Source organism: Lonchura striata, chromosome 28, assembly GCF_050655825.1.
Source record: "Lonchura striata isolate lonStrDom1 chromosome 28, ASM5065582v1, whole genome shotgun sequence".
In the NCBI taxonomy this organism is placed as follows: Eukaryota; Metazoa; Chordata; class Aves; order Passeriformes; family Estrildidae; genus Lonchura; species Lonchura striata.
Genome location: NC_140730.1, coordinates 1,525,419 through 1,540,983, shown reverse-complemented (window position 1 = coordinate 1,540,983; position 15,565 = coordinate 1,525,419). Strand labels below are relative to the sequence as shown.

Below are 15,565 nucleotides of genomic sequence, written 5' to 3'. Positions count from 1 at the left end.
CGGGTATGAGCCCCCCAGCCATGAACCCCCGGGTGTGAACCCCCCAGGCATTGAACCCTCTGGACCCCCGGGTGTGAGCCCCCCAGCCATGAACCCCCTGAACCCCCAGGTATGAGCCCCCCAGCCATGAACCCCCGGGTATGAGCCCCCCAGCCATGAACCCTCTGGACCCCCCAGGTATGAGCCCCCCAGCCATGAACCCTCTGGACCCCCGGGTATGAAATCTCAGGGTGTGAGCCCCCCAGGCACGACTCTCTGTGGTGGGCACCCCCTGTACTCCCCCAGGTGTGAATCCCCCAGCCATGAACCCTCTGGACCCCCCAGCCATGAACCCTCTGGACACCCCGAGTATGAGCCCCCCAGTCATGAACCCTCTGGACCCCCCAGCCATGAGCCCCCCGGGCATCACTCTCCATGGTGGGCACCCCCTGTACTCCCCCAGGTGTGAATCCCCCAGGTATGAACCCCCCAGCCCTGCAGACCTCCCCAGTCATGAGCACCCCGGCATGGATCCCCTGATCCCCAGGCAGAGCCTGAAGGTCCCAGGCTTCCTCCAGGGCCGATTTTGGTGTCCCAGGCTCCCCCCTGAGCATTGCCCCCCACCGCACACTCTATGCGTGGCAATAAACAGACCTGAATGTGAAGGAATTGTCCTTTATTTGGGGAGTTCACAGTCAGTTTGGGGTGCAAGGGCAGTGCTACAACCCCCTGTGAGCAGAGCTGAGGCTGGGCAGCGGCAGGCGCTGGGGGGGCTGCAGGGCAGGCAGGGACCCCCGGCAGGCTTGGACCCACAGGAAGACAGCCAGGACAGGGGGTCTGCAGCGCTCCCCTCTCCATCCCTCCCACCACGCGATTCTTTGGCTTCCTTTGGACATTGCACGCTCCGGGGATGTGCAGAGGAGGGCAGCGGGTGCCTCCAGGCGGGCTGGGTCCCTGGCAGCCCCCCAGGGATCGGGAATGTCGCTGTGTCTCCCCTGGGCACATCCACATCACTTCCCACAGCTTCCTTCTCCGTGCGCCTCCTCCCCCTGCCCATCCCGTCCTGGCAGCAGGACCACAACCAACACCCGGGATGGGCACGGGATGGGCACGGGCAGGACGTACCGGTGCCCCCGACACCCTCGGGGCTGGGGGCTGAGCCCCTGATGGCAGGGAGCTGCCCGGGGGTCCCCGCTCTGCTGGCAGCTCCCTGCCCACAGCTGCACCCGCCCGTGCCAGGAGGGATGTGGGGAACGCCGGGGAGAGATCCGGCACCGCCGGCAGAGAAAGCTCCTGGGGCGGCGAGGGGTGGCAGAACCTCGGGGCAGCCCCTGGGCACGGAGAGGCAGGAGCTGGCACCGGCCCTGTGCCGAGGGGCCGCCCCGGTGCCACCCTCAGTTCCTGGCCGCGATGACCACGGACAAAGCCACGCCGCCCAGCGCGATGGCCGTCGCGCCGAAGAGCCACTTCCAGGGGATGGACTGCGGAGCAGAGCACGGGGACGTGAGGGGCCGTGCCCGTGGCAGGGCACACGTGCCACCCCGCCCGGCCGGCCCGCTGGACGGGACGTCCCAAAAAGGCAGCGCTGGGGACGGCGTGTGCCGCCAGCTGACGGCGCTTCCCGACGACGGACGGGCAGCTGGGAGCGAAGTCCAGAGCCCGCAGCTGGCACGGCCGGGATCCGGCGGGCACGGCCAGCAGCACAGGCTGTTATCAGGGATGTTTTCCGGGCACGGCTCCCGGAGCTCGGCCCCCTGCTCCCAGCGGGATCGCTGTCCTGGCAGCCCGGCCACATCCTGCTCAGCAGCAGGGCTGTGTCCCTCCTGCGGGGCCTGGGGGACACTCACACACCCGCTGTGGACCCCCACCCCCGAGAGCCTTACCCAGGGCAGTTTGTCTTTGCACTTCCCGGGGGTGCCGGCGGTGCTGGGGTTCCCCAGCATCTTCCTGTACATCTCTGTCTCCACGTTCCTCTGGTCCGCGTGCTTCTTCACCAGCTTGGAGAGCTCGGCGTGGATGGTCTGGGGAGGACAGCGTGCTGTTATCAGCCCTGCAGCATCCCTGCCTGCCAGGAAGGGGACCTGTCCCCAACAGCACGTTCCACCACCCCTGGGATATGCAGGAAAAGCTCCGAAAGGGCTGAGGGGGTGACGGGGCCTCATCCTGCCCCATGCCCAACGCCGTGGGGCTGCACCAGGGGACACCCTGTGGGTCCAGTGACCCTCTGTCCTTTCTGGCTGCTCAAGCCACTCCCTGCCTGGCAGCCGGGAGCAGAGCCCAGGGCTGATGCCAGACATCAGGAAAGGGATTTTATCCTTTCATCGAGACAGGAAAGTGTCTGCCTCGAGGACAGACATGCACCAGCTCTCCCACTTTCTGTCTGGAAGCAGGCTGGGAAAGCGGGCTTAAAACTCAGCCTGGTGTGAAGTGGGATTGCAGCAGGACCTGCAGCGTGTCCACATCTGCCCTGCTGGGGCAGGACAAGGCTCCCAGTCCTGCGTGGGGCCCACAGGCTCCCCAAAAGCAGCAGGAAGCACCTCGGAGCTGAGCAGGGCAGGGTGGCAGAAGGACGTGGTGGTGGTGGCCCTGGTGGCACAGCCACGCTGTGCCCTCTGCTGGGGGACACATCCCCAGCACGCCGGCTCTGCCAGCCCGTGCCACGCCGGGAAAAGCTGCCTCCAACACGAAAACCTGGGTGTCAGGAGGACAGAACGCTCCTGCTCAGAGCTCCCCGGGGCTGTCACATCAGCCTCACACAACCACCAGCACCCCCAGAACACTTCCAAGGGCTCAGGAGAAGGGATGTCTGTGAGCGCCTCGCAGCAGGGCAGGTGGAGCCCAGCGTTGCTGGAGTGTTTTCAGCACCGGTAGCTGCGGCCCCTGAGTCACCCACGCCTGCCTGGAGCCCGGGCAGCAGCCGGGGAGGGCAGTAATTTGCTGTCCTTGTGGTTTCGCTGGACACGTCACTGCCGGGCATTCGGATTTTCCAGCCCTCTCCAATTAGAAGCTCCATCGGAACTGGGGAGCAGCCGCCCTGCCCAGGGACGTGCCAGGGGAATGGTTCCCAGTGCTGCTCCCTCTCCACCCTGACCTTGATGGCAAAGGAAGGGTTTGGGGTCCTGCTCGCCCTTCCAAGGGTGCTCAGACCGCCCCTGAAGGTGCTGTGGGGCCACCAGGCACCTGCTTGTGCCACATCTCAGCCGTGACCTTCAGGGACTGGATTGTGACATGTATCCTGATGGTCTGGTGGACCTCCCAAGAAAGAAATGGACACAAGAGATCCAGGCGAGGATTAAAGCCCATCTGGAGAGCCAAGACCCCCAGGATGACCCTGTGCAGGCAATACCTCCCTGCCTCCTCCCAGTCTCGCTCCTGCTGGGGTCATTTCCTGGCACTGGTGTTTGATTTCTCCCGAGGCTCCAGTCCTGCAGCTGATCATTAACTGACAGGAAATTCCTGACCCAGAGCTCGCCCTGCCCGGGTGCTGGACTGAGCTCTGGCTGCTCCCAGCAGCCAGTGATTCACTCTTGGGGCTGCTCAGCGAGTTTGTGGGGACTCAGCTCTGCTCCACTTCCCCCAGCCACAGCACAAAGTGCCCGAGCCACCTGGGGCAGCCTGGACCCTCCCTGGGGCATGGCTGGAGCACGGATGGGCTGGCAGGGATTCCTGTCACCAGCAGGACCAAAGGTCAACGGGGAACCTCTCACCGTGGAGATAAGGCTAGAGACCAGCCCAGCCACACTCCACGTGATGCTTCCATCACTCCCCAGGCTCTGGGGGCTATTCCCAGCCTCCCTCCACGGAGCTGGGGACAGCTCCAGGGAGTCTCAGCCTCCCAGGGGCAACGCTGATTTTGTAGGGACGCAGACAATGGAGAAGCAGCATGCAGGAGATGCCCAGCTCAGGGGGATCACGGGCAGCACACACCTCCAGCCTACCTTGTTTGAAGGCTCCAGCTTCAAGGCTGCCTTCAGGATGGGAATGGCCTCTCTGTACTCCCCCTGCTGAGCCAGCACCTGCAGGGTGACACGCGGGTGGAGGAGCAGGGCTGAGCCGCCCCTCAGCCCCCGCCACGCCGCGCACAAGGGTCCCCTCCTCACCTTCCCCTTCCGGAACAGAGCCTTGATGTTGCCCGGCTGGTGCTCCAGCACCAGGTTACAGGACTTGAGAGCTGCCTTGAAATGGTCCAACTTCAGCTGCGAGGCCGCCAGGTTGTTGAGACACTTCACCTTCACGTCCAGCAGCTCGGCCTCCTCGTCCGGGCTGAAATCCACTGCACACACCCCGAGGCCGGGTTAGAGCAGAGCCAGGAGCCCAGCGACCCTCTCCTGGTGGGGACAAGCTACCTTTGGAGCTGGAGCCCGCGATCCTGAGGGCGATGTCGTAGGAGTTGATGGCCAGCACATAGTCTGCCTGCTGGTAGAAGAAGTTGCCACGCTCCCGCTTGCGGTTGGCCAGCTGGATCTTCTCCTTGCCGCTGAGCAGCTCCAGGTCCGGCGCGTCCCGAGCCGCCAGCAGCTCCACCTCCAGCCTCAGCGACGCGTTGGGGGGGATGTCAGGGCTCCTGCACAAAGCCACGGGGCCATTGTCACCTCTCTCAGGTGCCGGGCTGGGTGGATTCGGCACCGTGGCTCAGCAATCCGAGCCAGGGAAGGTTCCTGGGGCAGGGAATGATGGGGATCGTTCGGCTCCAGGGAGGACACGCTGCTCGTGAGGAAGCAGAGGTTGGACAGCTGGGCTGTCACCAGGGGAGCAGGGGACAGCTTCTCCAGCCCTGGTTTGGGAGCGCCCTGCCAGCTCTCACCTGCCCTGAGCTCCGTAGCAGTACTTGGCTTCTGACACAATCAAAGCCGTCTCGCCCATCTCCAGGAGCTGCACGCACAGGTCCAGAGCCTGCAGGGGACAACAGAAGGGACTGTGAAGGTTCTCCAGTTCCAACCTCCCGTCACGGTTGGACCTTTACATCTTCCACAAGACCAGGTGGCTCCAAACCCCCTCTAACTCAGCCAACATCGCAGGGAAGGAGCATGAGAAAGGGCAGAAGGGCCGCTTATGTCCACCAAAGGGATGTCACCGACCCCAACCCTCCCTGTGGCCCCCGAGGTGAGGTCCTGCTCCCAGGTGAGGTGCTCACCTGCAGGACGTCGCAGTCCCCCAGCGTGAAGGTGAGGGCAGGGTCCTCTTCCACCACGGTGCCATCCTCCAGCGTGGCCTTCAGGCGGATTGTCACGTCCTGGCCCTTTTGGGGACGGCTGTCCGCGCCCTGGCCCGGCACCAGCGTCTTCTTCTTGAGCAAACCATTCCCTGCGCACAGAGAGAGCGAAGCACATCGCGGGGAGGGCAAAGCCCGGCGGCCCCCACCCTCCTGCGCCTCCCGCCCGGCCCTGGCGGCGGCGGCAGCCCCGGGGGAGCCCCGGCACCGAGCAGCGTCCGCTCTCACCCAGAACATCGAGCCACTCCTCGGGGTCCCCGGCCGCGCCCCCCGCGCCCCGCTCCGGGGGCTGCGCGTCCTCCCGCGGCGGGGCCGCCGGCCGCCCCACGGCCTCCAGCGGCGGCAGCTCGCTCAGGTCATCCTCCTCCTCCTCCTCCTCCTCCTCTTCCAGCACCTCGAAATCCTCCGCCGTGTCCAGCTGAGCCGCGTCCGCCGCCGGCTCGGTGCCGGTGCCCGCCCGGCCCGGGGAGCCGCTCCTCGCTTCTTCCCCGCTGGACGCCATGGCGGCGGAGCGACCTGGAGCGGGGGAGAGAGAGCACAGGGATGGAGCCTGCTCTTACCGGCAGAGCCGCTCCGCCGCTCCGGACAGCACCGGGACCCTCCGGGGCCGGGGGATGCGCAACGGGACAGCGGAGACTCCGGAGCGCGGGGAAGGATGGGGCCTGGCGGGGGGCTGTCCCGGTGGGATGGGGTCTGTCCCGGTGGTGGGGGGGTCTGTCCCGGTGGGACCGGGGGTCGCGGTCCCGGTGCCGTGGGGGGGGGCGGCCCCGCGCCCCCCGCCCGCCCCACGTGACCGCCGCGCGCCCCCCGCCGCTCCCACCTGGCCCGCGGACGCGCGGGCGCAGGCCCCGCCCCCCCGCTCCTATTGGCCCGGCTCCGCCCACCGCGCCACGCCATTGGGCGGGGAGCACGCCCGTCAGCCACGCGCCCGCGGCGCCCCCCGACGCCTTAAAGGGGCCGCCACCAGCGCGGCCGCCCCGGCGCGGCGGGGCCGAGGGCGCGGCACCGGCACCGGTACCGGAGAGGCTCCGTGATGCCCGCGGGGGTCGCGTCCCTCCCGCCCGGCCGCTCTCCGGCACTTCCGGCTCGGCGCGGTGACGGCGCGGGGTCGCGCCCCACGTGACTGCACACCCGGAAGCGGCGCTGCCGCCCCCGGTACCGGGACCGCTCCCGTCATGTGAAGCGGCGGGACGGGCTCCCGCAGGTGCGCGGGCACTGCCGGGAGGAGGCCCCGGGGACACCAGTGGGAGCTCAGGCACCCGTGTTCCCGAGGGAGCCCGGGGCTGGCGGCGCTACCGGCACCGGCGGGCGGCCAGCGGATCCCGTTACCGGCGAGCGGGGCCGCCCCGGGAGGCGGCACGGCGGCGGGGTGCCCGCTGCTGGGTGCACGGCAGGGCGGAGGGGGTCCCGCTGTCACGGAGGGGAAGGGGAGGGGGGGGGTCTCCGTTACCGGTGCGGGGAGCGCGGGGGGCTCCGGTGCCCCCGGTTGAGCCGGTCCCGCGGTCCCGCAGGCCACGATGGAGCCCACGGCCTCGCAGGTGTTCTGCGGGAGGGTGCTGGGCATGGTGAACGCCGAGGACGTCAACGCCATCATCCTAGCCCAGAAAAACATGTGAGTCCCGGGGGGAGCGGGCGGTGGGAGTGCCGGTACCGGCACCGGGAGCTTTGCCGAGCTCCCGGTGCCTCCCCCGCGCAGGTTGGATCGGTTTGAGAAGACCAACGAGATGCTGCTCAACTTCAACAACCTTTCCAGCGTGCGCATGCAGCAGATGAGCGAGCGCTTCCTGCACCACACCCGGACCCTGGTGGAGATGAAGAAGGACCTGGACAGCATCTTCCGGAGGATCCGGTGCGAAACCGGGGATACCGGCCCGGGAGGTGGCCTGGGGGGGCTGGCGGGGCGTTACAGCGGGGCACAGGTCAGAGTCTGGGGGGCTGTGAGAAGAAAAATCTGCTGCGGAAGGGAAAATACACGATGGAGTGACACGTGGAGGTTGGAGCTTTGGGTTTCCATGATCCTGCTCGGGATGGGATTGGGGTGGGATGGGCTTTAAGGTCCTTCCAAGCACTCTGGGAGTCCCTGGTTCCATGAACGAGGTGACACCATGGTGTGAAGATGTCACCAGGAGGTCCCTGAGGGATCCAGGAGAGCTGGAGAGGGACTGGGGATGAGGGATGGAGGAACAGGACACGGGGATGGGGGGATATGGGGAAGGGATCGTTCCCTGTGGGAACTGGAGGTCGGGCTGGAGGAGGGAAGCTCCAGGGACACCTTGAAGCCACTTCCAGAGCCTGAAGGGGCTCCAGGAGAGCTGGAGAGGGATTTGGGACAAGGACTGGAATCCCAGCACAGGGAATGGCTTCAAAGTGGGAAGGGGAATCTGGGTGGGATATTGGGAAGGAATATCCCACCTCCAGGCTGGGATGGAATTCCCAGAGAATCTGTGACCATTCCTGGAAGTGCCCAAGGGGGTCTGGAGCACCCTGGGACACTGGAAGGTGTCCCTCCCTCTGGGACCTTTAAGATTGACGGTGGGATGGAATTCCCAGAGAAGCTGTGACCATCCCTGGCAGTGCCCAAGGGGGTTTGGAGCACCCTGGGACACTGGAAGGTGTCCCTGCCATGGGTGGGATGGGCTGGGATGGGCTGGGATGGGATGGGATGGGCTCTGCTTGGGATGGTCACAGAACGTGGGATTCAGAAACAGCCCGTGTGCTGGGAAGGGTGGGATGGGCTCTTCTGGGGGTTTGGGGTGGGAATCCCTCAGCCTCGGGGTTCGTGTGCACTGCCCACAGCGCTGGGAGCTGTGGGGCAGCTCGGCTCCGGCTCCCTCCGCTCCCCACGGACTCGGATTGTTCTCTCCTCCCCAGGGCGCTCAAAGGGAAGTTGGCAAAGCAGTACCCAGAGGCTTTCAGCAGTGAGTGATTCCTGACGTGCAGATTCATGGGTTGGGCTGGGAGGGACCTCAAAGCCCGTCTGGTGCCACCCCTGCCGTGGCAGGGACACCTTCCCCTGCCCCAGGCTGCTCCAAGCCCCATCCAACCTGGCCTTGGGCACTTCAGGGATCCAGGGGCAGCCACAGCTGTGCCAGGGCCTGCCCACCCTCCCAGGGAGGAATTCCATCCCAAAATCCCATCCATCCCTGCCTCTGGCAGTGGGAAGCCATTCCCTTTGTCCTGGAACTCCACTCTCTGTTTTATTCCTGTGGGAGCAGTTTCTGTTCCCAAGAACATCTCTCAGGAGTCACAAGTCCATGTGCTGGCATGTAGCTGCTTCCCTAAAAATCAAAAAAACCCTCCTTAATTCCATTAAATCCAGCTGCAAGAAATCACAAACAACCCCTAATTTACGTGCTGGTGATTCTCCGGGTATTTTTTAATCCCTGCTCCCAGCACGATGGGAGAACTGCTCTCCCCACCACCAACCTTTACCTCCCTCTCCCCTCTCAGACATCCACGAGTCCCCCATCCTGGAGGACGACGACGACTTCGACCCCGTCCCCAAGAGCACCACGACCACCATCGCTACCTCGGAGCAGAGCACGGAGTCCTGTGACACCAGCCCCGACGTCATCTCCCCTGCCACCAGCCAGGATTTTGAGGATTTATCCCAAGGCCACTACGACGGCCCGGCCGTGAACGGACAGAGTCTGACAGACGAGGACACGGCCAGCGGCCTGGGCTAGGAGCCACGTCCCACCCCGGAGAACTTTCTATCCTCTATTTATAGCTGTGTGTCGCTCTTTTGGGTTTGCTTTTTTGCTTTTGGTTATTTTTTTTTTTTTTTTTTTTGGTTTTCCTCGGGAAGAGGGAAGCGAAACTGGGAGAAGCTGAGGGAGGAAGGCGCTGCCCTTCTGCCTGGAAACTGCGGCTGGGGTGGAAAGCCAGCGCTGGCTTCAGGGGAATCAGTAAATCCTGGTTGGAAATGCCTCTTGTCCTCCCTCGTTCCTGCGCTCAGGAGAGCGGCTACGCTTTCATCTGCATAGATTTTTTGGTGCAGAAAAGCCGTTTTTGGGGCACAGGTGTTTAGGTTTTGTAGGAAATGCTGCCTCTGAGGCTCTGTGTGCCCAGCAGCTGTGCCAGGGGCCTGTCCCTGCTGCTGATGGACTTGTGCTGGCTGAGTTCTCCACTGCTGGGATGAGCCAGAGCCGCGTTTGCTTCTCAAACTCACAGTGCTGCTGGTTGCTCCACAGGCACCTCCCAGGAACAGGAGCTGTCCAGATCTTTCTTTTCCACCAGCACTGCGGTGTGATGCAGGAACTGCTGGGGTTGGGGGTCCTGAAGGCCTGGGTGGGGATGAGGGAAGAGTTGGGGGCTGCAGGAGTGGGTTTTGCAGCTGATCCTGGAGCTGCAGCTGTGGGAGCCACCATGGGGTTGTGGAGCCAGCATGGGATGGTTCTGGGGCTGTGGGGCCGGTCTGGGATCCGTGGGGTCAGTGTGGGCCAGTCCCCGGGGCTGTGGGCACTGTTAAATTTGGGGGTCAGTCCCCAGGGCTGTGGGCAGTGTTAAATTTGGGGGTCAGTCCCCGGGGCTGTGGGCACTGTTAAATTTGGGGGTCAGTCCCAGGGGGGTCAGTCCTGGGTCCATGTGGTCAGGGTTGATCTGGTCCCAGATCCGTGCAGAACCTCCGGTGCCCCGTCCCGCGGTGCCGGTGTCACCCCGGCAGTGACAGAGGCGTCCCGGGACGGTACCGGGGCTGTCCCGGGGCGGTGCCGGTGTCCCCGCCGGAGGTGCCGGGGCGGTACCGGGGTGGTACCAGGGCGGTCCCGGGCGGTCCCGGGGCGGTGCCGGTGTCCCCGCCGGAGGTGCCGGGGCGGTCCCGGGGCGGTGCCGGTGTCCCCGCCGGAGGTGACGGGGCGGTACCGGGGTGGTACCGGGGCGGTACCGGGGCGGTCCCGGGGCGGTGCCGGTGTCCCCGCCGGAGGTGCCGGGGCGGTACCGGGGCTGGGCGGTGCCGGTGTCACCCCGGCAGTGACAGAGGTGTCCCGGGGCGGTCCCGGGGCGGTGCCGGTGTCCCCGCCGGAGGTGACGGGGCGGTACCGGGGTGGTACCAGGGCGGTCCCGGGGCGGTGCCGGTGTCCCCGCCGGAGGTGCCGGGGCGGTCCCGGGGCGGTCCCGGGGCGGTACCGGTGTCCCCGCCGGAGGTGCCGGGGCGGTACCGGGGTGGTACCAGGGCGGTCCCGGGGCGGTACCGGTGTCCCCGCCGGAGGTGACGCCGCCGCCGTTCCGGTCCCGCCTCCCTTTCCCTGAGCAGCGCGGCCGCGGGTGCGCGCGGTGCGGGACCGGAGCGGGCCCGGGGCACGGCTGGGGCCCGGGATCCCGGCAGGGGGACCGGGATCCGGGAGCGGGGAGCGGGGGCTGGATCCCGGCAGGGGCCCTGGGTCCCCGGGGACGGGACTGGATCCTGCGGGAGGGCCCCGAAACCCGGGATGGGGGCTGGATCCCCGGATGGGGGCTGGATCCCGGGATGGGGGCTGGATCCCGGGATGGGGGGCTGGATCCCGGGAGAGCGGGGCGGATCCGGGCACAGCGGGGCTGGATCCGGGGATGGGGGGCTGGATCCCGGGATGGGGGGCTGGATCCCGGGAGAGCGGGGCGGATCCGGGCACAGCGGGGCTGGATCCGGGGATGGGGGCTGGATCCCGGGATGGGGGCTGGATCCCGGGAGAGCGGGGCCGATCCCGGGAGAGCGGGGCTGGATCCCGGGATGGGGGCTGGATCCCGGGATGGGGGCTGGATCCCGGGAGAGCGGGGCGGATCCCGGGAGAGCGGGGCCGATCCCGGGAGAGCGGGGCCGATCCCGGGATGGGGGCTGGATCCCGGGATGGGGGCCGGATCCCGGGAGAGCGGGGCCGATCCCGGGATGGGGGGCTGGATCCCGGGATGGGGGCCGGATCCCGGGAGAGCGGGGCCGATCCCGGGATGGGGGCTGGATCCCGGGATGGGGGCTGGATCCCGGCACAGCGGGGCGGATCCGGGCATAGCGGGGCTGAATCCCGGGATGGGGGTTAGATCCCGGGATGGGGGTTAGATCCCGGGATGGGGGCTGAATCCCGGGATGGGGGCTGGATCCCGGGATCGGGGCTGGATCCCGGGATGGGGCGCTCGGGAACGGGGCTTTGGGAGGGTTGGAGCGGCCGGGGAGCGGCGGGGCCGGCCCGGGGTGACGCGGCCGCCGCTGCCGCAGGTGAGAAGGTGCCGAGATGCAGATCTTCGTGAAGACCCTGACGGGCAAAACCATCACCCTCGAGGTGGAGCCCAATGACACCATCGAGAACGTGAAAGCCAAGATCCAGGACAAGGAAGGTAGTGGCGGGGCCGGCGGCAGCGGGGTGGCCCCGCGGGGGTCCCCCGGTGTCCCCAGCACGGTGCTCGTGTCCCGCAGGGATCCCCCCCGACCAGCAGCGCCTGATCTTCGCGGGGAAGCAGCTGGAGGACGGCCGCACCCTCGCAGACTACAACATCCAGAAAGGTGCTCCCCGCACCCCGGGGCTTTTTCGGGGGGGCGTTTTTGAGGTGCCAGCCTCTCCTTTTGCCCCGGTGTGACGCCGATGTCTCCTGGCAGAGTCCACCCTGCACCTGGTGCTGCGCCTGCGAGGGGGAATCATCGAACCCTCCCTGCGCCAGCTGGCCCAGAAGTACAACTGCGACAAGATGATCTGCCGCAAGTACGTCCCCGTGTCCCCTCCCCTGTCCCCTCAGCCCCTTCCTGCAGCCCCCCGCGGTCCCAGAGCCCCTCCCCAGGGCTCTGCTGACCTGTCCCCCCCAGGTGCTACGCCCGCCTGCACCCCCGCGCCGTCAACTGCCGCAAGAAGAAGTGCGGGCACACCAACAACCTGCGCCCCAAGAAGAAGGTCAAGTAGAGCCTCCAGCCCTTGCCTGCGCTGGCTAATAAAGAATTGCAATCCTCAGCCCCGTTTTCTGGTGGTTTTTTTACCCAAATCGTGGTTTTCAGTACAGCGGGGGCTGTACTGGAGCAGCACAGAGGGTGGGGAGGGACGGAGGTGGTGGTGCTGGTGGCAGTGTGTGCACGGACTGGGCCGGCACTGGGACCCCCCGTGCCCACCCGTGGGGACCCCGGCACTGTGCACACAGCAGATGGACACTGGGACGTGGCCGGGGACTGGACCCTGTTCGTGCAGCCCCAGCCACGGGGGTGACTGTCCCCAGCACCCCTGCACGCCCCTGCCGTGCACTGGGAGCCTCTGGTCACCACAGCTGGGTCTGCACGGGCACCGGGACCCCCCTAACCACCCCTGGGACCCCCCTAACCACCCCTGGGACCCCCGGCCAGGCGTGCATGGGACCGGCTCGGTCCTGGGCTCTCCCCGTTACGCTGCAAACGCACCGGGAGCCCCCGGCCGCGTGTCCAGGGACGGGCACCGGGACGGGTACCGGGACGGGTACCGGGACCCCCTGTTCGCGGAGCCCCCGCTGCATGCCGCTAGGCGTCACCGGGACCCGGCCGCGCGCTCCCGGCACGGGCGGCCCCGGTACCGGGGACGGGGCTGGCGGCGCTGCCGGTCGGTGCCTGCAGGTGGCGGCGGAACCGCGCTCCGCCCCGCGGGCCCCGGGCCTGCGCCGTGCGGCCGGGCCGGGCCGGGCCATGGTGAGCGGCACCGGGAGCGCGACGGGAACGGGAGGGGCGGCACCGGGAGCGCGACGGGAACGGGAGGGGCGGCACCGGGAACGGGACGGGAACGGGAGGGGCGGCACCGGGAACGGGACGGGAACGGGAGGGGCGGCACCGGGAGCGCGACGGGAACGGGAGGGGCGACACCGGGAACGGGACGGGAACGGGAGGGGCGGCACCGGGACCGAGCGGGTCGGTGCGCGCGTGGGCACGGCAGGCTCGTGGGTGCGGGGTCCCGGTGCGGGGTCCGGTGTGAACCGGGGATCCCGGTGCCGCTCCGTGGACACGTGGCCGGGGGGCTCCCGGTGCGTTTGCAGCGGGCTGGGGACATCCCGGCGCCGGGGAGGTCCCGGTGCCCGTGCGGGTTGTGTGAGCATGGCCGGGGATGCCGGTACCGGTCCGGTAGAGGGGGGTCCCGATGCGCACATGGACGGGACGGGGGTTCCGGTGCCCGTCGGTATCGCGGACACGTGTCTGGGGGATCCCGGTGTTAGTTCGGTTCCTATATGAGCGGCCTGGGGGCCCGGTGGGTGGGCACGGGGATACGAGGGGTCCCGGTGCGTGACGGGCGGGTCCCGGTGCCGGTGCTGGGCTCAGCTCAAGCACCGCGGCCGGAACCCACCGGGACCCCCAGGACCAGGTGCTGGGCGAGTTCGCGTTGCCCCGGCACTGGGGTGATCCCTCTGGGCGGCACCGGCACTGCCCGGAGCCCGTTACCGGCTCACGGTGCCCGTTACCGGCTCACCGGTGGCCGTTACCGGCTCACCGGTGCCGCCCCGTCCCCTTCTGTCCCGCAGACGGGCGAGGCCGTGCGGGAGCTGCTGCAGCGGCTGCGGGCGCTGCAGAGCGAGCGGGTCGAGACGTACCGGCTCTTCGAGGAGTGAGTACCGGCACCGGCACCGGCACCGGCACCGGGCGGGGACGGGCTCCCGGGGGGCGGCACCCACCGGGACGGGCGGGACACGCGGCACCTCCCGGAGCGGGGCACCCCCAGCAGGGAACCGGATTCCCCATCGCGATTATTTTGCATCCTGTTGGGACGGGGCCACGGGGAGGGCTGATGAGCTCCAGCTGGCAGCGGGACTCTGCGCTGGACACCTGAATCCTATTTTAGCATCCAGCAGATGATGGACTTGTTGGGATGCAGGGCTGAGAGTGTAAAGGATGAAAAAAACCCAAACCCCCAACTTTCCCCCCCCCAAAAAAAATCAGTTTCCAACCCTGTCCCGTGTGAGGGATGAGGCTGCCTGCTCATGCTGCCCAATCCAGGCAGGAGCAGGCAGGAGAACCCTCCCGGTGCTGCCCGTGGCGGGTGGCAAAGGGGGCTGAGCTCCGGGAGCTCCCAGGTGTGTGGTGACAGTGACAGTGGCTTCTCCCCCCGACCCGTCCGCAGGGGCCACCGGGCATACCTGAGCAGTGGCCCCCGCTATGACTTCCCGCGGTACCGGCAGCTGGTGCACGAGGTCACCGTGGCCTTCAGCGGCATCTCCCGGGAGGTGCTGGCCATCGCCGGGCGCCTGCGGGACGAGCTCGGCCGCCCCGAGCTGGCCCAGCACCTGGCCCGGCTCCAGGAGCGGGAGCAGGAGAAGCTGCAGCTGGTGGGTGCTGGGCTGGGGGGGCTCCCCGGGCCAGTGCTGGGGCTGGTTTCGGGGGGTCTCAGCTCCCGTGGTGTCCCCCCCGCAGACGGCGCAGCTGCAGCTGGCCCAGCAGCAGGCACAGGACCAGCCCGAGGTGGACGCCCATCGGCAGGAGGTGCAGGAGCTCAAGCACAAGTAGGTGGTGGCTTTGCTGCTGTCCCCCCTCATTTTGGGAAGGCAGCACCCCCCTAGGCTAGAACCTCCATTGCCATCCCCTTCTCCCCTCGTTTTGGGGTGGCACCTCCTCCCCAGCCCGCTCAATGCTGGAGTGTCCCGAGTTGGAAGGGACGCGCACGGATCGTGGAGCCCAGGCCAGGAGCCCCTTCCCTGCCTTTCCCTGCCTTTCCCTGCCTTTCCCCGCCCTCCCTGCGGCCCAGGGGGGCCCAGATGGTGCCTTCGGGGTCTGGCGGCGCTGCGTGGCCGCGTCCCCTCGGCCTCCCCAGGCTGAGTGTTTCATAAACAGCGCGGGGAAGGCGAGGCGGCCCACATAATACGCTCCATATGGGCTTTATTTATAGTTTCCATCCGCTCTCGTAGGCTAATTAAAACCATTGAGGCAATCAGCGAAATTCTCCAGGACCTGAAGTACGATTCAGAAGAAGTTGAGTGATGGGTGTCCCCGTGGGAACGGCTGGAGGGGCCGGGCTGGTGGAACAGGGGCCCCGCTCATCCCCCACCCACTCCCGGTGCACCTTGGCAAGGTGGGCATTGTCCTCTGCGCCCCTTTTCTGGGGCACAGGCTGGAAGGGGTGGGGAAGCCCCCTCTGGGACAAGTGGGCTCCCCCTAAATCCTGAGTATCCCTCAGCAGAGGGGTCCGGCGTGGGGCTGGTTCCCCTCCCCGGCAGTGCCAGGGCTGTGCCAAAGGCAAACCACACCCTGCAGTGCCACGGGGCTGCCGTGCTTGGCCCCCATCGAGCTGGGCACCATCCCTGCTGCCAGCTGGAGTCCCATGGGCAGCAGCCCCCCAAAACCACATCTTGGAGACTGGCTGTGCCCCCAGCCCCACTGCAGCTCCGGTGCTCCACAAACGCTTTTTCTAGGGTCACCCCAAATAAACCTGTCCCCACGGAGCTGGCCTGAGTGGTGTGATCCCAAGGGTTTGC

General features: G+C 67.5%; 4 protein-coding genes across 6 annotated transcripts; 3 read left to right on the top strand and 1 right to left on the bottom strand.

Annotated features, from left to right (window-relative positions):
- Positions 1-638: 638 nt before the first annotated feature.
- On the bottom strand, positions 639-6,328 carry FKBP8 (FKBP prolyl isomerase 8). 2 transcript variants are annotated; one of them, XM_021545123.4, is made up of 9 exons: positions 6,210-6,328; positions 5,420-5,707; positions 5,114-5,283; positions 4,784-4,872; positions 4,326-4,543; positions 4,080-4,252; positions 3,918-3,995; positions 1,863-2,000; positions 639-1,460 (listed from the first exon to the last, which is right to left on the bottom strand). In XM_021545123.4, the coding sequence occupies exons 2-9, from the start codon at positions 5,691-5,693 to the stop codon at positions 1,374-1,376; spliced, it is 1,227 nt and encodes a 408-aa protein (XP_021400798.1). In that variant the 5' UTR covers positions 5,694-5,707; positions 6,210-6,328; the 3' UTR covers positions 639-1,373. The 2 variants fall into 2 exon arrangements, with proteins under 2 accessions (XP_021400798.1, XP_085418328.1); XM_085562202.1 differs by lacking the exon at positions 6,210-6,328 and adding an exon at positions 6,012-6,147.
- KXD1 (KxDL motif containing 1) lies at positions 6,313-9,121 on the top strand. Its single transcript, XM_021545120.4, has 5 exons — positions 6,313-6,395; positions 6,703-6,803; positions 6,888-7,040; positions 8,063-8,109; positions 8,642-9,121. The coding sequence occupies exons 2-5, from the start codon at positions 6,709-6,711 to the stop codon at positions 8,875-8,877; spliced, it is 531 nt and encodes a 176-aa protein (XP_021400795.1). The 5' UTR covers positions 6,313-6,395; positions 6,703-6,708; the 3' UTR covers positions 8,878-9,121.
- A 1,307-nt stretch (positions 9,122-10,428) lies between these two features.
- UBA52 (ubiquitin A-52 residue ribosomal protein fusion product 1) lies at positions 10,429-12,102 on the top strand. Of its 2 annotated transcripts, none has more exons than XM_021545121.4 (5): positions 10,429-10,456; positions 11,379-11,497; positions 11,577-11,663; positions 11,757-11,859; positions 11,961-12,102. In XM_021545121.4, the coding sequence occupies exons 2-5, from the start codon at positions 11,395-11,397 to the stop codon at positions 12,052-12,054; spliced, it is 387 nt and encodes a 128-aa protein (XP_021400796.1). In that variant the 5' UTR covers positions 10,429-10,456; positions 11,379-11,394; the 3' UTR covers positions 12,055-12,102. The 2 variants fall into 2 exon arrangements, with proteins under 2 accessions (XP_021400796.1, XP_021400797.1); XM_021545122.4 differs by having other exon boundaries at positions 10,429-10,465.
- A 527-nt stretch (positions 12,103-12,629) lies between these two features.
- REX1BD (required for excision 1-B domain containing) lies at positions 12,630-15,532 on the top strand. The gene is made up of 5 exons (XM_077788852.2): positions 12,630-12,800; positions 13,622-13,704; positions 14,218-14,422; positions 14,508-14,596; positions 14,999-15,532. The coding sequence occupies exons 1-5, from the start codon at positions 12,630-12,632 to the stop codon at positions 15,069-15,071; spliced, it is 621 nt and encodes a 206-aa protein (XP_077644978.2). The 3' UTR covers positions 15,072-15,532.
- The last annotated feature ends 33 nt before the right edge of the window (positions 15,533-15,565 follow it).